The sequence below is a fragment of the Mustelus asterias genome, chromosome 18 (genome assembly GCF_964213995.1).
Source record: "Mustelus asterias chromosome 18, sMusAst1.hap1.1, whole genome shotgun sequence".
Lineage (NCBI taxonomy): Eukaryota > Metazoa > Chordata > Chondrichthyes > Carcharhiniformes > Triakidae > Mustelus > Mustelus asterias.
In genome coordinates, this window is record NC_135818.1 from 80,799,081 (window position 1) to 80,825,360 (window position 26,280).

At 47.3% G+C, this 26,280-nt stretch overlaps 1 protein-coding gene across 2 annotated transcripts in view; it reads left to right on the forward strand.

The window, feature by feature from the left end:
* adck1 (aarF domain containing kinase 1) overlaps positions 1-11,198 on the forward strand; it is a 490,953-nt gene extending 479,755 nt beyond the window's left edge. For both annotated transcript variants that reach the window (XM_078234382.1, XM_078234384.1), the window contains exons 11-12: positions 3,064-3,257; positions 10,702-11,198. In XM_078234382.1, coding sequence (XP_078090508.1) covers positions 3,064-3,257; positions 10,702-10,870 — 363 coding nt within the window. In that variant the 3' untranslated portion in view covers positions 10,871-11,198. The remainder of the gene's footprint in view (positions 1-3,063; positions 3,258-10,701) is intronic.
* The last annotated feature ends 15,082 nt before the right edge of the window (positions 11,199-26,280 follow it).

Consider the following 26,280-nt stretch of genomic DNA (forward strand, 5'->3'; position numbering starts at 1 on the left):
TCTTCACCCAAAGGGTTGTAAATGTGGAATTCCCTGCCCAGGGAAGCAGTTGAGGCTACCTCATTGAATGTTTTTAAGGCAAGGATAGATAGATTTTGAACAGTAAAGGAATTAAGGGTTATGGTGAGCGGGCGGATAAGTGGAGCTGAGTCCACGAAAAAATCAGCCATGATCTTATTGAATGGCGGAGCAGGCTCGAGGGGCCAGATGGCCTACTCCTGCTCCTAGTTCTTAGACTTATGATCCCTTGAGTATAGAAAATTAAAAGGTGATCAAATTGAGGTCTTTAAGATGACTAAGAGAATGTATAGGGTGGATAGAGAGAAACTATTTCCTCTAGTCGTGGAGTACAGAACATATAAAGCTGGTCCATTCAGGGGTGATGCCAGGAAGAACTTCCTCAGACAAAAGTTACTGGAAATCTAGTACAGTCTCCCCCAAAAAAGCTGTTGAGGCTGTGGGTCAGTTGAAAATATTAATATTGGGACTGCTAGGTTATTTATTAGACAAGGGTATTAAAAGTTATGGAATCACGGCGGCACGATGACAAAGTGATTAGCACTGATGCCTCACAGCACCAGGGACCCGGGTTCAACTCCAGCATCGGGTGACTGTCTGTGTGGAGTTTGCATGTTCTCCCCGTGTCTGCGTGGGTTTCCTCCGGGTGCTCCGGTTTCCTCCCACAATCCAAAGATGTGCGGGTTAAGTGGATTGGCCATGCTAAATTGCCCCTTAGTGTCAGGGGGATTGGTGGGGCAAATACGTGGGCTCATGGGAATAGGGCCTGGGTGGGATTGTTGTCATAGAATCCCTACAGTGCAGAAGGAGGCCATTCAGCCCATCGAGGATGCCCCGACCACAATCCCACCCAGGCCCTATTCCATAACCTCACATATTTACCCTACTAATCCCCCCGACGCTAAGGGACAATTTAGCCTGGCCAATCCACCTAACCCGCACATCTTTGGACTGTGGGAGGAAACCGGAGCACCCGGAGGAAACCCCAGACGGCCATGAGGAGAACGTGCAGATTCCACACAGCCTGTGACCCGAGGCCAGAATTGAACCCGGGTCCCTGACGCTGGGTCAGTGCAGGCTCGATGGGCTGAATGGCCTCTTTCTGTACTGTAGGGGATTCTATGATTCAATGAAGGTGGTTAAATGGAGTAACGATACAGGACAACTTGATCTAATTGTGTGGCCGTGCAAGCTTGAGGGGCTGAATGGCCACGTCCCCAATGTTAGCAGTGGTTTGGTACTTTCGGCACTGGCAAACCAGGAAGTGGGTGAGGGGCAGCAAGAACCTTTTGGCTACACTTTCCTCCCTCTTCCTGACTAATCTCCATGAATCTTCAGAGAGTTACATGCCATTTCTGATGCCGCAACTCAATTCAGCACAGACAAAAACAAATGATAATGGTAAGTGACTCCACAGCTTATCTACTGGAGCAGAGCTGTCCTTTAAGTGGATTTGACTGCACAAATACGTGCAGACTATAATAATAAGGACAGTTTTCCACAGACTATAGGTTACCCGTCTTTTACAGGGACACAAAGTAAAGTGTTTGCAACAAAATTTGAAGTTTGCAGTTGCGTAAGAATTAATTAGCCTCACAAAGTTTTTTTTCTTCCCCTCCGCATATTTCTGGGGCAGTTTTTAACATTTCCCGTTCAGGTCCGCGCCTCAGAGAGGAAGTTTGTGAAATAGGCGGGTGCTGACGGTTTCACCTCCATGTTTTTGCTGCTGTTATTGCTAGTCGCGGCTCAGTCGGCTTGGCACTCGAGTGGGGAGGCTGTGGCGCAGCGGTATTCTCGCTAGACATGACAATCCAGAGACTAGAGACCCGGGTTCGAATCCCACCAAGGCAGATGGTGAAATTGCGTCCGAAGATTTGTGGGTCCCGCTCCAGGACCCCAACACGTAATCTAAGCTGATGGTCCAGTGGAGTGCTGTGGGGGTGCTGTAGTGTCAGAGGTGCTGTCTTCTGGATGAGATGTCAAACTGAGGCCTAGTTGGCACTCGCAAATGGGCCTCAAGGACCCATGGCAATAATTCAAAGTGTGGGCAACCTATCCATGGCTAATATTCACACTTCGGCCAACGACAATAAAGCAGATTATCTCTTAAACTAATCACTTCTGTACTTCCTCTGTAGTCTTGACATCTTTTCTAAAAGTAAGGTGCCCAATATTATTTGTTTATTTATCAGTGTCACAAGTAGGCTTACATTAACACTGCAATGAAGTTACTGTGAAAGTCCCTAGTCGCCACACTCTGGCGCCTGTTCGGGTACACTGAGGGAGAATTTAGCATGGCCAATCCAGCTAACCAGCACATCTTTCGGACTGTGGGAGGAAACCGGAGCACCCGGAGGAAACCCACACAGCCACAGGGAGAACGTGCAGACTCTGCACAGACAGTGACCTAAGTTGGGGATCGAACCTGGGTCCCTGGCGCTGTGAGGCAGCAGTGCTAACCACTGTGCCACCCCAATACAATGTATTGGATACATTGATTAAATTATTTAGAATCATAGAACCCCTACAGTGCAGAAAGAGGCCATTAGGCCTATCGACTCTGCACTGAGCACAATCCCTCCCAGGCCCTATCCCCTTAACCCCACTTATTTACCCTGCTAACCCCCTGACAACAAGGGGAAATTTAGTATGGCCAATCAACCTAACCTGCACATCTTTGGACTGTGGGTGGAAACCCATGCAGACATGGGGAGAACATGCAAACTCCACACAGTCCTACACAGTTATTTCTTCAGACTTTACCTTTCTGTTTCATATCCATATTTACAGTTCCGTAAGCTCTTTCTGTGCATGTCCTTCAAGTTACGCTGCAACTTTTAAAGTATTTATGTCTGAACCTTATATCTATCTATCTTCTCCCCTGTTCCTTTCGAAGTATTGCCATTGGGTATGCCTGACCTGTACTTATTCATACTCCCACAGTGTATCACCTTGTATCTTCTGCTGCATTCAACCTCACCCGACATTTATCTACAAATGTGCCATTTGTATCGAGAGTATTCAAGTGTTCCAATTGTCTTACAGGAAATGGAGATTAGAGTAAATGCGGTTAAGTATCTACCTCGCATCAATGAACTACTGAACAAGGTCCCTCGCCAAATGCTTCTGCTCCTAAAGACTAATGACCTACTCCGAGGGATTGAAACATCGCTCCAGACCCGAGCCAGTGCTACTTCCTTCATCAACATGTCACGTTGCTGTGTCAGAGCTTTGTCCAGGTAGGTTAAAGAGCCTGAAGTGCGGGACTATATCACTTGTCAGTGCTTCCTATGCAAAGACAAGGGACAGCTTTGGTTATACCTGGATGTTTGATCATCTGTTATTGTGCGTGGATGAACATCAAGCCTTACCCAGTTTCACATGTGTGTCACACCCAGGTCGGTTAGCTCAGTTGGCTGGACGCCTGGTCCGTGATGCAGCGTGGGTTCAATTCCCGTACCGGCAGAGGTTATTCATGAAAACCTCACCTTCTCAACCTTGCCCCTCGCCTGAAGTGTGGTGACCCTCAGGTTGAATCGCCACCAGTCAGCTCCCCTACAAAGGGTGGAGCAGCCTATGGTCCTCTGGGACTTTGGCAACTTTCATTTCACACCAAGGTCATCCAATGTGCCCCCCAGGAACATCTACCTTTAGCTATTCTCTCTTGATAACTTAGAGTTCCTACAGTGCAGAAGGAGGCCATTCGGTCCATCGAGTCTGCACCCACCACAATCCTACCCAGACCCTATCCCCGCAACACCCCACATTTACCCTTGCCAACCACCCTGACACTAGGGGCAAGTTAGCGTGACCAATCAACCTAACCCGCACATCTTTGGACTGTGGGAGGAAACCGGAGCACCCGGAGGAAACCCACGCAGATATGGAGGGAAACGTACAAACTCCACACAGACAGTGACCCAAGGCCGGAATTGAACCCGGGTCCCTGGCGCTGTGAGTAGGGCGGCCAGACGTCTGGCTTTAGGCCGGACAGTCCGGCTTTTGAGCACTCTGTCCTCCCGGACGTTAATTTGTCCTCCTTTCTTTGGGTCACAATGCCCGGGTACTGATTGACGGCAGCACCGGGCCAATAGGAAGAGAAGTGGGACTGCCAATCAGATCGAATGAGGGAAGGCAGAGCTGCGCGTCGATTTAAGCATGCGCAGTGCGAGTCATGGGGACGCAGATCAGGGTTTATCTCTCGTATTGACAAACGGTAAGAGAAAAATGGCGGAGATCAGGGAGCGATGAATCTGGAGGGTGATGAGGAAGGCTTTATCAGCATGTTGTACAAGCCCAAACCCCGAAAAAGAGTTTCCCGATGTCATGTTTGCACCGAGCCAGGCCACAGCTCCAATGTTCAGCTCCGCATTAACGGCCGCCATCTTAATTAGATGCGATATGCAGCGGTGCGCACGCGCAGTGGCCATCTTTCGTGGGGCCATGTTCAGCAGTGCGCACGCGCGGCTGCCATCTTTGTCCTCCTTTTTGGAAATTTGGAAATGGCCACCCGAGCTGTGAGGCGGCAGTGCTAACCACTGTGCCAACGTGCCGCCCCAAACTTAGTTTAATAATTACAATGCTCGGTGCTGTGTCACAGACTAGTAACTCCCAGATTTCATTACCTGGTCCATTCTGAGTTACCTGATCACTGCTGTAGTGATGGGGGAGATACCATTGAGGGAATAAAATTAGCCAATGTTCCTACTCCTGGCAGCTGCCTAGTGATAACAAGAACACAGGACGCTGGAAAAACTCAACATCTATCAGGAGAGAAAGGGAGTTAACATTTTGAATCAAGAGCTATCTAGTGATAGCTGCTAAAATGTTGAATGAGAGCAGTAACAGGCCTAACCATGACTGTAGTTACAACCAAACAGCCTGCTGATGTTGATCAATACAAATACATAGAACTTCGCACAGTAAGACAAGCCAGTCAGTCCAGGTGGTCCCTGTTGACATTTATCTTACATGTGAACAAACATTTCTAATCACATTTACCCCTCATGTACTATTAACCTATTTTGCTGTAGCTGACTTGAATGTTGACATAGTTTTGCCTCAATCACTAACCCTGGAGTTCCAAGGCCTTCCAGCTCTCTGTGTGAAGACGTTTCTCCTGCTTTCCAGCTGAAATCTTAGATATTTAATCTTTGATTCCTTGTTCGTGACTTATCCTGTGCTGGGACAAGTTTGTTCCTATCTACTCTGTCTCTTCCTTTCATCATTTTAAACGTTGCCCCATCACCTCCGTTGTTCTAATGAAAATGGCCCTATTTTTCCCTTTGTGTTTGTATTTTCTCACACCAGGCAGTTTCCTTAGAGCCATAGAGTTTTACAGCACAGAAAAAGGCCCTTTGGCCCATCATGTCTGTGCTGGCCTATCTATTCCAGTCACTTTTTTCCAGCACTTGGTCCATTGCCGTCTATGCTGTGGCATTTCAAGTGCTCATATTTTTTCTATTCCTTCGTGGGACAGGGGCGTCGCTGGCTGGCCAGCATTTATTGCCCAGCCCTAGTTGTCCTTGGGAAGGTGGTGGTGAGCTACCTTCTTGAATCGCTGCAGTCCATGTTCTGTGGGTTAGGGAGGGAATTCCAGGATTTTGACCCGGCGACTGCGAAGGAACAGCGATATATTTCCAAGTCAGGATGGCAAGTGGCTTGGAGGGGAATTTGCAGGTGGTGGTGTTCCCATTTATCTGCTGCCCTTGTGAAAGTTAAAATGCTCGGATTAAAAAAATTCACGCCTTCTCTGTAACGGCTCTGTAACAGGTGCAGACCTTCAAGGGAGTCTGTCTGTTACATCTCCTCCAAGCTCCCATCCCATGCCTGCGTCAAAATCCTGGAACACACTCCCTAACAGCACAGTGGGTGTACCTGCACCACATGGACTGCAGCGGTTCAAGAGGACAGCTCACTGCCACCTTCTCCAGAGCAATTAGAGATGGGCATCAAATACTTGCCCAGCCAGCGATGCCCACATCCCATGAAGGAATACATTTTAAACGCTGCCCTTCTGACTTGGGCATATACTGGTATAAGGGGAGGTGATGGCCTAGTGGTATTATCGCTAGACTATTAATCCACGAAACTCAGCTAATGTTCTGGGGACCCAGGTTCAAATCCCGTCACGGCAGATGGTGGAATTTGAATTCAATAAAAAATATCTGGAATTAAGAATCGACTGATGACCATGAAACCATTGTCGATTGTCGGAAAAACCCATCTGGTTCACTAGTTTCCTTTAGGGAAGGAAATCTGCCGTCCTTACCTGGTCTGGCCTACATGTGACTCCAGAGTCACAGCAATGTGGTTGACTCTCAACTGCCCTCAGAACAAGGGCAATTAGGGATTGGCAATAAATGCTGGCCAGCCATGAATAAAAAAGACAAAAGCAATTGTCTGGTCATCCAGCTTGCTCTTTGTTGAAGCTTTCTGTGCATCAATTGGCTGTCACGTTACCCTGCATTAAGGCAGTGACTATGCATCAGAAGCACTTTTTGATGCCTTTGACACTCATGAATGATGCTATAGAAATGCAAGTTCTTCCTTTCCTCCTCTCCTTCAATGATTTTGGTTTGAATATCTGACTTGTACTCATTGCCCGCTCTCTTTGCCACCCTTGTTTCTCCACACTCTTTTTGTAAACCACTTTGGGGCATTTTGTATGGCAAAAAACATCTCTTCCTGCCTACATGGCCAGATCTCCACATCACCACCCATCACTGGGCAACTGGAGATTCTGGAAGATTCCGTAGTGCAGTAGAGGTTCGCTAGGCTGATACAGGACTGCCCAATGAGGAGAGACTGGTTCAACTGGGCCTGTATTCACTAGGGTTTAGAAGGTTGAGATGAGATCAGGTTGAAACATAAAAAGTTCTAACAGGACTGGACAGACTAGATGCAGGGAGGGTGTTTCCCTGGTTGGGGAATCTAGACCAAGGGACTAGATCTCTTTATTCGTTCACAGATGTGAGTGTCACTGACTGAGCCATCCTTAACTGCACCTCATTTCAGAGGGCATTTGAGAGTCAACCATGTTGCTGTTGGTCTGGAATCACATGTAGGCCAGACCGGGTAAGGACGGCAGATTTCCTTAGCTAAAGGACGTCAGTGAACCAGATGGGTTTTAACGACAATCCACAATGGTTTATGGTCATCGTTAGACTTTTAATTCCAAATTATTGTTTCGTTGAACTCAAATTTCACCCTCTGCCATGGCAGGATTTGATCCCAGGTCCCAAGTGAAACCCCAGTTATCATAGAACGATACAGCATCATTAGACTTTTAATTCCAGAGTTTTTTAAAATTGGAATTTCACCATCAACCGTGGTGGGATTCAAACCCAGGCCCCCAGAACATTAGCCTGGGCCTCTGGATTACTAGTCCAGTGATAATACCCCTAGGCCACTGCCTCTCCTCAGGATACAGGGTAGGCCACTTAGGACTGAGATGAGGAAAAATGTCTTCACTCAAAGGCTGGCGAACCAGTGGAATTCCTGACCACAGAAGGCTGTGGAGGCCAAGTCACTGAATTTATTCACAAAAGAGACAGTTTTTTTTCGATTTCAATGGCATCAAGGGGTGTGGGAAGAAAGCAGGAATAAGGCATTGAGATCAAGGAACAGTTGTGGACATATTGAGTGTTGGAGCAGGTTGGAAGGGCTGACTGGCCTTCTCCAGCTCCTAGTTTTTTATATTTTTATGGGTGCAATCTTACCAAAAAAGGCAAAGTGTCGGGATCAGACTGAAAAATCTCCAGAGAAACAGGCTGGTTTTCACTCCAGTTCTTATGGCACTTTGTCAAAGAAAAAACAGGGGGAAGTGTTTAATGCCGTCATGCTGAGGGACAGGGCCTGACCCATCAGGCCAAAAAATAACTACCTCCCGCCCCTTCCCACCACGGAGGTCTCGGGGTCTCCACGTGCCCCCCACCCCTCCTAGCAATCAAAGCCAGCACGCCCTCGCCACGATCAACAGCGGCATCTCCCTCTCTACCCACCCCCTCCACCAACAGTCATCGCTGGCAGTGGACCCCCACCACCCCCCAAAGAGCCATCGCCGGAATCCCCACAGCTCCCACATCCTCCCCCCACCACCACCACAAATAAATGAGTCCCTCCTCATCAGGCTCCCATTATGGTCTGCCCTTGGCACTACCCCCGGCACTAGTTGGCAATACCCCTGGCATATGTTGGCACTGCCAGATTTGGCCAAACCTGGCACTGCCAACCTGTGCCAAGGGGCATTGCCTGGCCATGTCCCTCACCCCTGGGGGCTATACTCACTTTAGCAACCCCCCTCGCCGCCACGGGTTTCCCCACGACAGGGTCACGTCTGAGTGAACCCGCTGTGAACCGCGCCGACGTGACATCATGTTAACGAGGTTTGAAACTACGGCGACGGGGAGAATATATAGCGGGCAGGGGGTGGGGTGGGGTGGGGTGTTTAATTATATTAAAATTTATGTAAATGTAATGGGCGTGAACCTGATTACGTCACTGGCGAGTAGGCCGGCGAACATCAGAGATCGCGATCTCACTGGCAAGATTCACAATTCCCAGGTTTTACCGGATCTTGAGCTCCTGCTGCCATCTCTGCGGACAGAGAGCATGGGCCCAAAATCGCCCCCACCGTTCCTACGAACTGTGAATGTTGGCTGACAATGCTCCCCTTTCCTCCCAGTGCGGGAATAGGATCTGGGTGGGGATTGTGGTGGGTGCAGACCCGATGGGCCGAATGGCCTCCTTCTGCACTGTAGGGATTCTATGATCGAAAGCCTTCCCCTCCAGGCAGCTGCCATGAGGAGCCCTGAAGCTCCTGAATGCAGCTTTCAACATATTGACCCTACTGTCAAAATAATGGTCTCGCCAACCGCGACTGGCATTTTTTTTTCTTACCTTTCCATACACTGATTCCCTCTATCCTGCTGCTGTGTTTAACAATCTATAGTTCAATTTCACAGCAGCAAAGCTAGCCAAGCAGTGACGCCAGTTTGCTGGAGCTGACACTTCGGGGATGCGTCTCCAGCTTGAAGTAAACTTATTTCAGAAAATGCCAGGCCGGTGACGCTTTTCCCTGTTACAGGGATCACAAAACCCTGCCGGGAGTTTTATTTCACCCGCGACTAATTTGTCTTTTCTCTCACTTGGGATCCAGGTTGGACTCAGTGCGATGAAAATAAAAACCGGTCACACAAAGTGTGGGCTATTTCCTCCATCACATTGCTGCCCTGGCTTTCAACTCCCTCCCTCCCCCAAATCAACTAAATAATAAATATTATCCAATAGATGTTAGCCTGCGGCCAAGGTGGTTAGCGAAGGTCTGAAGAAAATCAACTCTCAGTAGCAGCAGAATGTATATTTTACGTCTCATATCGGATTGTGAATTCATATTTATTGGATAAGTTGACCTCTCAGTTGGAGTTGTTAAAATATAAAACCAGGAAGATTCTGGTTGAGATTTTCCACTGCGCAGGTTAAAAACATAGAAACTCGAAGCAGGAGGAGGCCATTCAGCCCTTCGAGCCTGCTCTCCCATTCTTTTCAATCAAGGCGGATCATCAAATCCTAACCCCCCCCACCTCTTCCCCCCCCCCCCCCCCCCATATCCCTTGATCCCTTTAGCCCCAAGAGCTATTTCTAATTACTTCTTGGAATCACGTAATGATTTGGCCTCAACTCCTTCATGATAGTGTAGGGTAGCTGAGCTCTAGCTGGTTCTGGCTTCCGGACCCATTGGTTGAAGGAAGCACGGATCAGCTAGTGTTCACCTTCCCCCGGAGCCCGTCAATGACTGGACGGTAAGTGACTCGGGATGTTTTGCTACACCCCGGACACTCTCAGCGGGAATCTCCAATCTCATCCAAGGCGGGATCCATTGCAAGCCAGAACGGGAAAATTTGGCATTCCAGACAAAACTCCATTCACTGCCAGCAGCACCGGAAAATCCCAGCGGCGAACCAGGAAGGAAAGTCCTGGTCTATACAAATGCAGGTTGTTGTTGATACGATGGGTTCCACTGCCATGCCAACCTGTGCTTGAATAGCCTCTTGTTGAATACCACAGAGCCACTAGCTGAACCCTTCCTTTACCTAAGTCGATGTGTTAGGGCGGCATGGTGGCACAGTGGTTAGAACTGCTGCCTCACAGCGCCAGGGACCCGGGTTCAATCCTGGCCTCGGGTCACCGTCTGTGCGGAGTTTGCAAGCTTTCCCCGTGTCTGCGTGGGTTTCCTCCGGGTGCTCCGGTTTCCTCCCACAGTCTAAAAAATGTGCGGGTTAGGTGGATTGGCCGTGCTAAATTGCGCCTTAGAGTCAGGGGAATTCGCAGGGTAAGTATATGGGGTTACGGGAATAGGGCCTGGGTGGGGATTGTGGTCGGTGCAGACTCGATGGGCCGAATAGTCTCCTTCGGCACTGTGGGGATTCTATGAATATCACAGAACCACTAGGTGAACCGTTCCTTCACATGAGCCGACATGTTGGGAAACAGCGAGAGGGAGAGTTGAGCAGGTTTTTATTTTTAACAGCATGGTTTTAAAATCATGGATAAAAAAGGTCGATATGAACGGGTGAGTCAGGTGCTGACACGTTTCCTGAACCATCGCCTCAGAGTCTCATAATGTCTGCGGTTCTTGTTCCATTGGGAATTTAACACAGATTTCCTGTTTAAATTTGGCAGGTATGAGAAAGATAAATGTAAATCGTGGCACGGGAAGCTGAAAATCTCCTGGGCCGAAACTCTTGATCTTTGGCAGATCAACCTCTACGCAGCCTTGCTCTGGATTAAGACAACATTGCTGGGGAGTTGGATCGCTGGTATCCTGGGCTACGATCAGGCTCCGCAATGAAGCCGTCCTCTGACAAAGAAAAGACCATTGATGTTTCTTCTTGGATTTTCTATTTCTCTGCTGCACTCCATGACTATCTCCACATCATATCTTGGCCAGCCCAGAGCTTCCTGTCGGCTGTGAGATTGCAGCAGGCTGTGGGCCTAATTAACCTCTGGGCCTGCTGAAGTTTGTTTCCCGTCGGTGTTAAAGGTTGAACACATGATCGTATTCGCAAGCATTTATTTGCGACATTTGTTGTGTGGTGTGGTGCCCCTTCCCCTCCCCTCTGCCCTGTCAGCATCAGAAATCCGATTCTGGAACCTGTCTGAATAAACTGATGACCCTCCGGTGTTGCTGTTGTCCCGTCCGTGTCTGCACATGACCGTCAAGCTCTGCTAATGTCTCAGCTCCCTTCAGCTCAGAAGGTTAAGGGGTGATTGAATTGAGGCGTTTATGGTGAAGGAGTGTGATGGTGCAGATTGAGAGAAACTGTTTCCTCTAGTGAGGGGAGGGGGTGGTGGGAGTGGAGGATGGGCAATTGATAACTTGGGTGGCACGGTGGCTAGCCCGGTTGCCTCACAGCACCAGGAGCCCGGGTTCAATTGTGGTCTTGGGTCACTGTCTGTGTGCAGTTTACACGCTCTCCCCGTGTCTGCGTGGGTTTCCTCTGGATGCTCCTGTTTCCTCCCACACTCCAAAGATATCCAGTTTCAGTGGATTGGCCGTGCTAAATTGCCCCTTAGTGTCCAAAGATGTGCAGGTTAGGTGGATTGGCCGTGGTAAATTGCCCCTTATTGCCCCCAAGATGTGCGGGTTAGGTGGATTGGCAATGCTAAATTGCCCCTTAGTGTCCCAGGATGTGCAGGTTAGGTGGATTGGCCATGGTAAGCGTGTGGGGTTACGGGGATAGGGCCTGGGTAAGATGCTCATATGGGGAGTCAGTGCGTACCCGATGGACTGAATGGCCTCCTTTTCCACTGTAGGGATTCTTCTACACAATACCCTCTAGCCTTGCAAATTTCTTAACTTCAGGAGATTATCCAATTACCTTTGAAAGCCCCGATTGTATCTACCTGCACCACACATTCTGGCGTTTCGTTCCACTACCGTGTAACAAGAAACTTTTTTTTGTGTCTGCTTTGCTTCTTTATTATCAGGTTGATGCACTGTGTAACAAACTCAGTGATTCCCCTCGGGTGTATGAAGAAAATAGACATCTGTGAGCTCACATCCTTTCAGCTTTTGAGTGTAGCCCCTGCAATTATATTATTTTAAAGCACGTCTAGGCCGGTGAACTAACCTCAGTCACCCTCACTATTTCCTGGCCTGGGGACAGCGGCTACGTTGAACTGTAACGGGGCGGATTCTGTGGCACCGAATGTCCAGCCCATTTTGGAAGTGGAGGTGAGACATTGGAACGCATGAACTGAATACCAACATATGAACTAGGAGCAGTAGAAGGCCATTCGGCCTCTCAACCCTGCTCCGCCATTCAACAATATCATGGCTGGTCTGATTTTTAAACTCAATCCCACTTCCCTGCCTACCCCCGATAACCTTTCACCCCCTGTGTTAATCAAGAGGCTATCCAGCAGTGCCTTAAGAATATTCAAAGACTCTGCTTCCATTGCCTATTGAGGAAGAGAGTTCCGAAGATTCACAACCTTCTGAGATCAAAAAAATCTCTTCATCCACATCTTAAATGAACAACTCCCTATTTTCTAGATTCTCCCACAAGAGGAAACATCCTCTTCACATCAGCCCTGCCAGGACCCCTCAGGATCTTAAACTTTTAGATCAAGTTGACCTTAACTCCTTTGAACTCCAGTGGATACAAACCTAACCTCTCCTCATCAGACAACCCACTCATTCCTGGTGTTAGTCGAGTAAACCTTCTCTGAACTGTTTCTAATGCATTTACATCCTTCCTTAAATAAGGAGACCAATACTGTACACAATACTCCAGATGTGGTTTCAACAAATTGCTGTACAACTGAAGCATAGCCCCCCCTACTTTTGTGATCAATTCCCCTCACAATAAACAATAACATTCAATTAGCTTTCCTAATTATTTGCTGTACCTGTATACTAGACCTATGTGATTCATACACAAGGACATCCAGATCCCTCTGCACCTCAGAGCTCTGCAATCTCTCACCATTCAGATAATAAGCTTTATTATTCTTCCTGCCAAAATGGACGATTTCACATTTGCCCACAAGATGCTCCATTTGCCAGATTTTTGCCCATTCATTTTGTAGCCTCCTTATGTCCGCTTTGCAATTTACTTTCCTACCTATCCTTTTGTCGTCTGAAGATTTAACAACTAAACCTTTAGTCCCTTCATCAAGTCACTTTTACAAATTGTAAACAGTTGTGGCCCCAGCACTGATCCCCGTGGCAAACCACTCCTCACATCCTGCCCACCAGAAGAAGACCCATTTATACTAACACTGTTTCCTGTTAGCTAGCTAACCTTCAATAACAGGGTGGCACGGTGGCACAGTGGTTAGCACTGTTGCCTCACAGCGCCAGGGACCCGGGTTCAATTCCAGCCTTGGGTGACTGTCTGTGTGGAGTTTGCACGTTCTCCCCGTGTCTGCGTGGGTTTCCTCCGGGTGCTCCAGTTTCCTCCCACAGTCCAAAGATGTGCGGGTCAGGTTGATTGGCCATGCTAAAAAATTGCCCCTTCGTGTCCTGAGATGCGTAGGTTAGAGGGATTAGTGGGTAAAATATGTAGGGATATGGGGGTAGGGCCTGGGTGGGATTGTGGTCGGTGCAGACTTGATGGGCTGAATGGCCTCTTTCTGTACTGTAGGGTTTCTATGATTCTATTCTCCCCGTGTCTGCGTGGGTTTCCTCCGGGTGCTCTGGTTTCCTCCCACATTCCAAAGATGTGCGGATTAGGTTGATTGGCCATGCCAAACTGCCTCTTACTGTCAGGGGGATGAACAGGTTATGAGGATAGGGATTGAGTGGGATTATTGGCGGTGGTCAATGGGCCGAATGGCCTCCTCCTGCACTGTAAGGATTCTATGAAAGTTTCTCCCTACACCATGAGCTTTCCTTTTCCGCAATATGCAAATTAATTTAAATGGTAACTGATTCTGCCAGTTTTAAGGGTAACTTGCCGAACATGCTAACTCCATCAGTGGAAAAGTGCTGTAAATCCTCAGTGGATCAGACAGTGTCTGATGGGGAAAGAGGTTGATGGAGCTGTTTACTGGAGTTCTGAGTTTGAATGTGTCGGGTTAACCCTCGCTCTGTATATTTCTTCCTCCTGTGCTGACATTTCCTTTCTAGTTTTAGGTTTCCTGCTGCCACCAGTTTTAAGCCATGCGGCATGTTTTCCTTCAGTGGTAATGTTAGGAGTTTATCCAACCAGAGTTAGAGCGCAGCTAGAATACGGCATACAGTCATTACATTACAGGAAAGAAGTGATCGATCAGGAGATGGTGCAGAGGGAAGTAACCAATCTGATGCCAGGATTGGAAATGTTTATCCATGAGGAAGGAATTGATAGGCTGGGTTTGTTGGAATTGAAACAGGGAGGCTGAGGGGGTGATCTCACAAAGGGCTCAGATAAAGGAAATAGGGACAACCTATTCACCTCAGCAGAGGGGGCAATTGAAGTAATTGGTCGAAGGGTTAAAGGGGAGATGAGGGAACACTCTTTTCGCTCAGAGGGTGGTCGCCATCTGGAACTCACGGCCTGAAAGGATGAAGACAGAAGCCCTCGTCACATTTTACAAAGTGCCTTGGATGCCTACTTGAAGAGCCATGACCTGCAGGATTACTGATTTGGTGCAAGAGGAATTCAGACTGGGTGGCTCTTTGTCTACCAGCATGAGTCGTGATGGGCTGAATGACCTTCTCCTGTACTGTCAATTTGCTACGATTTTCTCCTCCCGACCCATTTACCCACACGCTGTCACTCCCATCATTTGCACAGGTTGGCCACACATGCATTTTCCTCTGGCAGCTAGTAGACCCTTTGATTCAGTTCAAGCAGCAGAGGATTCCCTTCAGTGAAGCAGAACGGACCCTACCTAACAGCTCTGAGATGATGATGGGAACTGGTTAGGATCCAGGCACATTGCTCACGGTGACGAAGGATTCACATCTTGCGGGGGGAGGGGCACCCCAGTTGAACCATCAGACATCAGGAGTAAGAGGGATTGGTTTTGACCACAAACCTGTGGGAAAAGCTGCCAGGGAAGGGAACTGAGCCCCTAGAAGAGTGAAGGTCCTGTTCGAGGGAAAGCGTGAGGTCCAGGGCTGACAGGAAAGAAAAGGTGAGCAGTATGAGAGGCGCGTTGGTAAGAATGTGGGGCAAGATCATCCCAAATAGCAGTCCAGCCCAGATACATTCTCAACAAAATGTGGGCGGCACAGTGGTTAGCGTTGCTGCCTCACAGCACCAGGGACCCAGGTTCGATTCCCGGCTTGGGTCACTGCCTGTGTGGAGTCTGCACTTTCTCCCCGTGTCTGCGTGGGTTTCCTCTGGGTGCTCCAGTTTCCTCCCACAGTCCGAAAGACGTGCCGGTTAGGTGCATCGACCATGCTAAATTCTCCCTCAGTGTACCTGAACAGGCGCCAGAGTGTGGCGACTAGGGGATTTTCACAGTAACTTCATTGCAGTGTTAATGTAAGCCTACTTGCGACACTAATAAATAAATTGGTGGTGAGGTATTGGGGAAGGTATCAAGGTCAAGGGTGGGTACCGGTAGACAGGAAGATGGGTTGAAGTGTGTCTACTTCAATGCAAGGAGCATCCGGAACAAGGTGGATGAACTTGGGGCGTGGATTGCTACTTGGGACTACGATGTTGTGGCCATTACGGAGACGTGGGTAGAACAAGGACAGGAATGGTTGTTGGACGTTCCGGGGTATAGATGTTTCAGTAAGTGTAGGGAAGCTGGTAAAAGAGGTGGAGGAGTAGCATTGTTAATCAAGGATAGTTTAACGGCTGCGGAAAAGCACTTTGAGGAGGATATGCACACTGAGGTAATATGGGCTGCAGTTAGAAACAGGAAAGGAGCGGTCACATTGCTAGGAGTTTACTATAGGCCCCCAAATAGTAATAGAGATGTGGAGGAAGAAATTGCTAAGCAGATTATGGATATGTGTGGGGGTCACAGGGTAGTTGTCATGGGGGACTTTAACTTTCCAAATATTGATTGGAACCTTTGTAGGTCAAATAGTTTGGATGGGGCACTTTTTGTGCAGTGTGTGCAGGAGGGTTTCCTGACACAATATGTGGATAGGCCGACAAGGGGTGAGGCCACATTGGATTTGGTACTGGGAAATGAACCGGGCCAAGTGTTAGATTTGGTTGTGGGAGAGAACTTTGGAGATAGTGACCACAATTCGGTGTCTTTTGTTATTGCAATGGAGAGGGATAGGGCCGGACGGCAGGGCAAGGCTTACAATTGGGGGAGAGGTAATTATGATGCGATTAGGCAAGAATTAGGGGGCATAAGATGGGAACAGAAACTGTCAGGGAAAGGCACTGATGAAAAGTGGAACTTTTTCAAGGAACAAATACTGGGTGTCCTTGATAGGTATGTCCCTGTCAGGCAGGGAGGAAATGGCCGAGTGAGGGAACCGTGGTTCACAAAAGAGGTGGAATGTCTTGTGAAAAGGAAGAGGGAAGCTTATGTAGGGATGAGGAAACAAGGTTCAGATGGCTCGACTGAGGGTTACAAGTTAGCAAGGAACGAGCTGAAAAAGGGGCTGAGGAGAGCTAGGAGGGGACATGAGAAGTCCTTGGCGGGTCGGATCAAGGAAAACCCCAAGGCTTTTTACTCTTATGTGAGGAATAAAAGAATGACCAGGGTGAGGTTAGGGCCGGTCAAGGACAGTGGTGGGAACTTGTGTATGGAATCAGTAGAGATAGGCGAGGTGATGAATGAATACTTTTCTTCAGTGTTCACCAAGGAGAGGGGCCATGTTTTTCAGGAAGAGAAGGTGTTACAGGCTAATAGGCTGGAGGAAATAGATGTTCGGAGGGAGGATGTATTGGCAGTTTTGAATAAACTGAAGGTCGATAAGTCCCCTGGGCCTGATGAAATGTATCCTAGGATTCTTTGGGAGGCGAGGGATGAGATTGCAGAGCCTTTGGCTTTGATCTTTGGGTCCTCGCTGTCCACGGGGATGGTGCCAGAGGACTGGAGAGTGGCAAATGTTGTTCCTCTGTTTAAGAAAGGGAATAGAAATGACCCTGGTAATTATAGACCGGTTAGTCTGACTTCGGTGGTTGGTAAATTGATGGAAAAGGTCCTTAGGGATGGGATTTACGACCATTTAGAAAGATGCGGATTAATCCGGGATAGTCAGCACGGATTTGTGAAGGGCAAATCGTGCCTCACAAATTTGATAGAATTTTTTGAGGAGGTAACTAGGTGTGTTGATGAAGGTAGGGCGGTTGATGTCATATACATGGATTTTAGTAAGGCGTTTGATAAGGTCCCCCATGGTCGGCTTATGATGAAAGTAAGGAGGTGTGGGATAGAGGGAAAGTTGGCCGATTGGATAGGTAACTGGCTGTCTGATCGAAGACAGAGGGTGGTGGTGGATGGAAAATTTTCGGACTGGAGGCAGGTTGCTAGCGGAGTGCCGCAGGGATCGGTGCTTGGTCCTCTGCTCTTTGTGATTTTTATTAATGACTTAGAGGAGGGGGCTGAAGGGTGGATCAGTAAATTTGCTGATGACACCAAGATTGGTGGAGTAGTGGATGAGGTGGAGGGGTGTTGTAGGCTGCAAAGAGACATAGATAGGATGCAAAGCTGGGCTGAAAAATGGCAAATGGAGTTTAACCCTGATAAATGTGAGGTGATTCATTTTGGTAGGACTAATTTAAATGAGGATTACAGGGTCAAAGGTAGGGTTCTGAAGACTGTGGAGGAACAGAGAGATCTTGGGGTCCATATCCACAGATCTCTAAAGGTTGCCACTCAAGTGGATAGAGCTGTGAAGAAGGCATATAGTGTGTTAGCTTTTATTAACAGGGGGTTGGAGTTTAAGAGCCGTGGGGTTATGCTGCAACTGTACAGGACCTTGGTGAGATCGCATTTGGAATATTGCGTGCAGTTCTGGTCACCTCACTATAAGAAGGATGTGGAAGCGCTGGAAAGAGTGCAGAGGAGATTTACCAGGATGCTGCCTGGTTTGGAGTGTCGGTCTTATGAGGAAAGGTTGAGGGAGCTGGGGCTGTTCTCTCTGGAGCGGAGGAGATTGAGGGGAGACTTAATAGAGGTTTATAAAATGATGAAGGGGATAGATCGAGTGAACGTTCAAAGACTATTTCCTCGGGTGGATGGAGCTATTACGAGGGGGCATAACTATAGGGTTCATGGTGGGAGATATAGGAAGGATATCAGAGGTAGGTTCTTCACGCAGAGAGTGGTTGGGGTGTGGAATGGACTGCCTGCAGTGATAGTGGAGTCAGACACTTTAGGAACATTTAAGCGGTTATTGGATAGGCACATGGAGCACACCAGGATGGTAGGGAGTGGGATAGCTTGATCTTGGTTTCAGATGAAGGTCGGCACAACATCGTGGGCCGAAGGGCCTGTTCTGTGCTGTACTGTTCTATGTTCTATGTTCTATGTTCTATGTTCTAAACTTTAAAAAAGGATGGGTAATCAGGCAAAATGCAGGTTCTGACAACCATTCTGGGCTTCCTCTGTGTAATTCCCATACTTGAAGATAACCAGGCAACTCAAAGACAAAGAGAATAGACAGATACAAACGTAAAGCAGAAAGTACATTATTTCCTCGGGGAATTTAGCATCAAAGAGTTAAGATAATTTACTGAGAAATCCTCTTTTTCTTTGGCTGCAAATCTGATTCAGTCAGGGGTTACTTCAGAGGGATAAAAGATCTGAAATATTAAACTGCCAATTTGCAAAGACAGCTTGTGTGTAAAATTGAATCTCTGATTTTCAGCATAGTTCTTGCAGGAATGCCAGCTGACATCTTTATATCGTCACATGACCCAAACCACCTCAGCAAGTCGATAAGCATCCGAGTCCACACACTGGCCGACTGAAATGTTGGTGTATATTCAATACTAAGACGTCTTGATCACGGGTCAAGTGTCTTTACCACTATGGCCCTTATTAAAAAAGCCCAGGATGCTATATGCTTTATTAACTGCTCTCTCCACCTATCCTGTCACTTTCAATGATCAATGCACATATACAGCCAGGATGCTGCTGCATCCCCTTAAGAATTTTACCCCTTATTTTATATTGTCTCTGCAAGTTCTTCTTACCAAAATGCATCATCTCACACTTCTCCGCATTGAACCTCATCTGCCACCTATCTGCCCACTCCACCAACTTGTCCACGTCCTTTTGAAGTTTGACACTATCCTCTTCACAGGCTACAATGCTTCCAAGTTTCATGTCACCCGCAAACTCTCGAAATTTTCCCTGCACACCAAGATCTCGATCATTAATATATATCAGGAAAGACAAGGGTCTCAATATCGACATCAAATTAGATTACTGCGGGAGCTGGAATCTGAAACAAAAACAAAATGCTGGAAAATCCTGAACCTTGGGGAAACACCACTACAAACCTTCCTTCAGCCTGAAAAATATCCATTGAATGTTACTCTCTGCTTGCTATTATTCAGCCAATTTTGTATTCATGTTGCTCCTGTCTATTTTACTCCATGAGCCATAACTTTTCTCATATATCTGTTGTGTTGCATTGTGTCGAATGCCTTTTTAAAGTCCGGGTGCATCACATCAACAGCATTACCCTCATCTACTCTTTCTACTATCTCTTCAAAAAAAACTCCAGCGAGTTAGATAAACATGATTTCCTCTTTAGAAATCCATGCTGGCTCTTCCAAATCCACCCACATTTTTCCATGTCCTTGTATTGTATCCTGAATAATTGTTTCTAGAAGCTTGCTCATCACTAATTGACTGGTTAATGCTCAGAGCACTTAACAGGGAAGTAAGTAAGAGGGATTGGAGCAGGGGGCAGGGATTCAGGGTTCTGGATCATTGGGACCTCTTTTGGGGCAGGTGTGACCTGCACAATCCCAGGGGCACCAATATCCTGGCGGGGAGGTTTGCTAAGGCTACTGGGGAGAGTTTAAACTAGAATGGTTGGGGGGGTGGGAATCAAATTGAAGTGACTGGGAGAGAGGAGGTTAGCTCACAAATAGAGAAAGCTTGTCGACAGTGTGAGAGGGAGGATAGGCAGGTGATAGAGAAGGGGAGCGCTCAGACCGAAGGTTTGAGATGTGTCTATTTTAATGCAAGGAGTGTTGTGAACAAAGTGGATGAGTTTAGAGCGTGGATCACTACTTGGAAATATGATGTGGTGGCCATTACAGAGACTTGGATGACTCAGGGAAAGGACTGGTTACTTCAAGTGCCGGGTTTCAGATGTTTCAGAAGGCACAGGGAGGGAGGCAAAAGAGGTGGGGGAGTGGTACTGTTGATCAGAGATAGTGTCACGGCTGCAGAAAAGATGGACACCATGGAGGGATTGTCTACGGAGTCTCTGTGGGTGGAGGTTAGGAACAGGAAGGGGTCAATAACTTTACTGGGTGTTTTCTATAGGTCGCCCAATAGTAACAGGGATGTTGAGGAGCAGATAGGGAAACAGATCCTGGAGAGATGTAATAATAACAGAGTTGTTGTGATGGGAGATTTTAATTTCCCAAATATTGATTGGAATCTCCCTAGAGTAAGGAGTGTAGATGGGGAGGAGTTTGTTAGGTGTGTTCAGGAGGGTTTCTTGACACAGTATGTGGATAAGCCTATAAGAGGAGAGGCTGTACTTGATTTGGTATTCGGAAATGAACCTGGGCAGGTGTCAGATCTCTCAGTGGGAGAGCATTTTGGAGATAGTGATCATAATTCTATCTCCTTTACAATAGCATTGGAGAGAGATAGGATCAGACAAGTTAGAAAAGTGTTTAATTGGAGTAAGGGGAATTATGAGGCTTTCAGGCAGGAAGTTGGAGGCTTAAATTGGAAAGAGGTTTTCTCAGGGAAATGTACGGAAGAAATGTGGCAAATTTTCAGGGAATATTTGTCTGGAGTTCTGCATAGCAACGTTCCAATGAGACAGGGAAGTTATGGTAGGTTACAGGAACCGTGGTGTACAAAGGCTGTAATGAATCTAGTCAAGAAGAAAAGAAAAGCTTACAAAAGGTTCAGGGAGCTAGATAATGTTAGAGATCTTGAAGAGTATACGGCTAATAGGAAGGATCATAAGACGGAAATTAGGAGAGCCAGAAGGGGTCATGAGAAGGCCTTGGCAGGCAGGATTAAGGAAAAACCCAAGGCATTCTACAAGTATGTGAAGAACAAGAGGATAAGACATGAAAGAATAGGACCTATCAAGTGTGATGGTGGGAAAGTTTGTATGGAACCGGAAGAAATAGCAGAGGTACTTAATGAATACTTTACTTCAGTATTCACTATGGAAAAGGATCTTGGTGGTTGTAGTGCAGACTTGCAGCGGACTGAAAAGCTTGAGCATGTAGATATTAAGAAAGAGGATGTGTTGGAGCTTTTGAAAAGAATCAAGTTAGATAAGTTGCCGGGACCGGATGAGATGTACCCCAGGGTACTGTGGGAGGCGAGGGAGGAGATTGCTGAGCCTCTGGCGATGATCTTTGCATCATCAATGGAGACAGAAGAGGTTCTGGAGGATTGGAGGATTGCGGATGTTGTTCCTTTATTCAAGAAAGGGAGTAGAGATAGCCCTGGAAATTATAGACCGGTGAGTCTAACCTCAGTGGTTGGTAAGTTGATGGAGAAGATCCTGAGAGGCAGGATTTATGAACATTTGGAGAGGTATAATATGATTAAGAATAGTCAGCATGGCTTTGTCAAAGGCAGATCATGCCTTACGAGCCTGATTGAATTTTTTGAGGATGTGACTAAACACATTGATGAAGGAAGAGCAGTAGATGTAGTATATATGGACTTCAGCAAGGCATTTGATAAGGTGCCCCATGCAAGGCTTATTGAGAAAGTGAGGGGGCATGGGATCCAAGGGGACATTGCCTTGTGGATCCAGAACTGGCTTGCCCACAGAAGGTAAAGAGTGGTTATAGATGGGTCATATTCTGCATGGAGGTCGGTCGTCAGTGGAGTGCCCCAGGGATCTGTTCTGGGACCCTTAATGTTTGTGATTTTTATAAATGACCTGGATGAGGAAGTGGCGGGATGGGTTGGTAAGTTTGCTGATGACACAAAGGAGGTGTTGTGGATAGTGTGGAGGGATGTCAGAAGTTGCAGCGAGACATTGATAGGATGCAAGACTGGGCGGAGAAGTGGCAGATGGAGTTCAACCCAGATAAGTGTGAGGTGGTTCATTTTGGCAGGTCAAATAGGATGGCGGAATATAATATTAATGGTAGGACTCTTGGCAGAGTGGAAGATCAGAAGTATCTTGGGGTCCGAGTTCATAGGACGCTCAAAGCAGCTGTGCAGGTTGAGGCTGTGGTTAAGAAGGCGTATGGTGTACTGGCCTTCCTCCTTTAGGAGTCGTGAGATAATGTTGCAGCTATATAAGACCCCGGTCAGACCACACTTGGAGTACTGTGCTCAGTTCTGGTCGCCTCATTACAGGAAGGATGTGGAAGCCATAGAAAGGGTGCAGAGGAGATTTACAAGGATGTTGCCTGGGTTGGGGAGCATGCCTTATGAGAATAGGTTGAGTGAGCTCGGCCTTTTCTCCTTGGAGAGACGAAGGATGAGGGGTGACCTGATAGAGGTGTATAAGATGTTGAGAGGTATTGATCGAGTGGATAGTCAGAGGCTTTTTCCCAGGGCTGAAATGGTTGCCACAAGAGGGCACAGGTTTAAGGTGCTGGGGAGTAGGTACAGAGGAGATTCAGGAGTAGGTTTTTCACTCAGAGGGTGGTGGGTGCGTGGAACGGGCTGCCAGCAACGGTGGTGGAGGCGGATTCGATAGGGTCTTTTAAGAGACTTTTAGATAAGTACATGAAACTTAGTAAGATAGAGGGTTATAGGTAAGCCTAGTAATCGCTAAGTTAGGGACATGTTCAGCACAACTTTGTGGGCTGAAGGGCCTGTATTGTGCTGTAGTTTTTCTATGTTTCTAAGACCAGACATGCCCAAGGCAATGATGAGCGGCATAGTGGTTAGCACCGTTGCCTCGCAGCGCCAGGGACCCGGGTTCAATTCTGGCCTCAGGTCACTGCACGTTCTCCCCGTATCTGCGTGGGTTTCCTCCAGTTTCCTCCCACACTCCAAAGATGTGTGGGTTAGGTTGATTGGCCGTACTAAATTGACTCGAGTGTCAGGGGGATTAGCACGGTAAATGTGTGTGGTTACGGGAATAGGGCCTGGGTGGGATGTGGTCGGTACAGACTCGATGGGCCGGATGGCCTCCTTCTGCACTGTAGGGATTCTATGATTCTATGCCAAGCACAGCTCCCTCCAAAGCTGCAGGCTCTCAGAACACGACAGATCAGCAACTAGGAAGCATCAGCACAAATTGGATTGAGTTTTGAAATCCAAATATAGTTTCTTTGCTAGGATATATGGCCATGAGTGAGTCTAGGGTCAGTCCTTGCTTCCGGGGGCTATGACAACAAAGCATCAAAGAGAGATCTTGACAAAGCAACATATAAGAAACAGCTTGGAATTATACAGCACCTTTCCTTTTCCTCAGGATATTCCAAACAGCTTCACAAATAATTACTTTCAAAGTGTAGTCATTGTTAGATAGGCCAATATAACAGCTCATTTTTAAAAACTTATTCACAGGATGTGGGTGTCGCTGGCTAGACCCGTATTTATTGCCCCACCCTAATTGCCCTTGAGAAGCTGGTGTGGTGTACTGCGTTCTTGACCTGCCGCAGTCCAAGTGGTGTAGGTACACCCACAGTGCTCTTAGGGAGGGAGATTCCAGGAATTTGGCCTATCGATACTGAAGGAACAAAATGAAAGCAAATTACTGCGGATGCTGGAATCTGAAACCAAAAGAGAAAATATTGGAAAATCTCAGCAGGTCTGGCAGCATCTGTAAGGAGAGAAAAGAGCTGACGTTTCGAGTCCAGATGACCCTTTGCCAAAGCTTTGACAAAGAGTCATCTAGACTCAAAACGTCAGCTCTTTTCTCCCCTTACAGATGCTGCCAGACCTGCTGAGATTTTCCAGCATTTTCTCTTTGGGGCAGGGAAGGAACTGTTGCTATAGTTCCAAGTCAGGATGCTGTTTCATTTGGAGGGGAACCTCCAGACGATGGTGTTCCCAAGTATTCGCTGCTCTTCTCCTTCATTCTAGGTGGTAGTGATCGTGGGTCTGGAAGGTGCTGTCTAGGAGCCTTGGTGAGTTGCAGCGTGGCATCTTGTAGATGGTACACACTGTTGCCACTGTGCATCTGAGGTGAAGGGAGTGCATGTTCTCTGCAAGACCGCAAAAAACTAGAAAAGGTCGTGAATGAAGCCCAGTCCATCACGCAAAGCAGCCTCCCATCCATTGACTCTGTCTGCACTTCTCGCTGTCCCAGAAAAGTAGCCAGCATAATTGAGGACCCCACCCCCCATTTTCACAGTAACTTCATTGCAGTGTTAATGTAAGCCTACTTGTGACTAATAAATAAACTTTTTATGTCAACCCATTGAGGCCTTAACTTATCCATTGAATCTGTACTGCTCTCTGCATTGATAATGTAGAATTATCAGTTTGTTGAACAAGGATGTATTTGGGTCAAAGAAATCTGAAACCTATCTGTTGGAACCTTGCAAAATTTCTCCGATTTTGAAATCTGGAAGTCCATCTCCCAAAAGGGCTATGGGGCTGGGTGCAGGAAGGTGGGATTAGAAAGGGCACCTGGGTGTCCTTGGACTGGCATGGACAAATGGCCTACTTCTGTGCTGTAACCTTTCTGTGGTTCCAGGGGCAGCACAGTGGTTAGCACTGTTGCCTCACAGCACCAGGAACCCGGGTTCGATTCCCAGCTCGGGTCACTGTGCGGAGTCTGTACATTCTCCCCGTGACTGCGTGGGTTTCCTCCAGGTGCTCCGGTTTCCTCCCACAGTCCGAAAAACGTGCTGGTTAGGTGCATTGGCTGTGTTAAATTCTCCCTCGCCGGAGTGTGGCGACTAGGGGATTTTCACAATAACTTCATTGCAGTGTTAATATAAGCCTACTTGTGACACTGACAAATAAACTTTAAACTTTAAAAAGGATGCTGATGCTGGGCCAATAAGTGTTGAAGACTCAGATCAATAGATCTTTGTAAGGTGAGAGTATCAAGGTCAGTTGGAGCAAAGACAGGTAAATGGAGTTGAGATGCAAACCAGCCATGATCTAATTGAATGGTGGAGCAGCCTCAAGGATCTGAATAGTCGACCCTTCTTCCTAATATTGGGTTTGACATGGGGAAGATGTTTCCAGTTGTGGGACAGACCAATGCTAGCGGCTACAAACACAATAGTCATTAACAAATCCAATAATGAAATTGGGGAAGAAGGTTGACATTCAGAGTGGGTAGAATTTGGATCTCTCTACCACATGATCCATTTCAGTGGAAACAAGATAAGAGCATGAGAGAGGAAGGAATAGGAGGTAATGCTGAGAGGGTCAGATAGGGATGGAGGCTCATGTGGAGCATGAAGACCAGCATGGAGCAGCTGGAGCCTTGGTCTGAACCTATGCAGCACACCCTGTGTAATGATCATGTTGTCCCTTCCCTGCACCATGGATTGACCAGAGCCAATTTCTGAAAGGGTTTGTCCTGTTGACTGCTACCTGCAAGCACCTTGAGCAGCAAAAGGGCAGATACCTTCAGAAATACTTTGATTTGATTTGATTTATTATTGTCACGTGTTGGGATACAGTGAAAAGTATTGTTTCTTGCGCGCTATACAGACGAAGCATACCATTCATAGAGTACACTGGGGAGAAAGAAAGGAGAGGGTGCAAAATGTAGAGTTACAGTCATAGCTAGGGGTATAGAGAAAGATCAACTTAATATATGGTAGGTCCATTCAAAAGTTTGATGGCAGCAGAGAAGAAGATGTTCTTGAGTCTAAAGAGAAAATGCTGGAAAATCTCAGCAGGTCTGGCAGCATCTGTAAGGAGAGAAAAGGGCTGACATTTCGAGTCCCGATGACCCTTTGTCAAAGCTAAAAGGCAGAGAAAGTGGGAAATATTTATACTGCAGGGTGAGGAAATGAAAGATGAGTCATAGCTACTAAAACAAAGGGAAAGGCTGCTAATGGCAGTCGATAGAGAGAATAGACGGTGCAAATGGTCAAACGGCAGAGAAGCTGAAATCAGAGGGTAAGCTGAGGGTACACCTTCATCTGTCACAGCTTACCCTAGACTCGAAACGTCAACTCTTTTCTCTCCTTACAGATGCTGCCAGACCTGCTGAGATTTTCCAGCACTTTGACTTTTGGTTTCAGATTC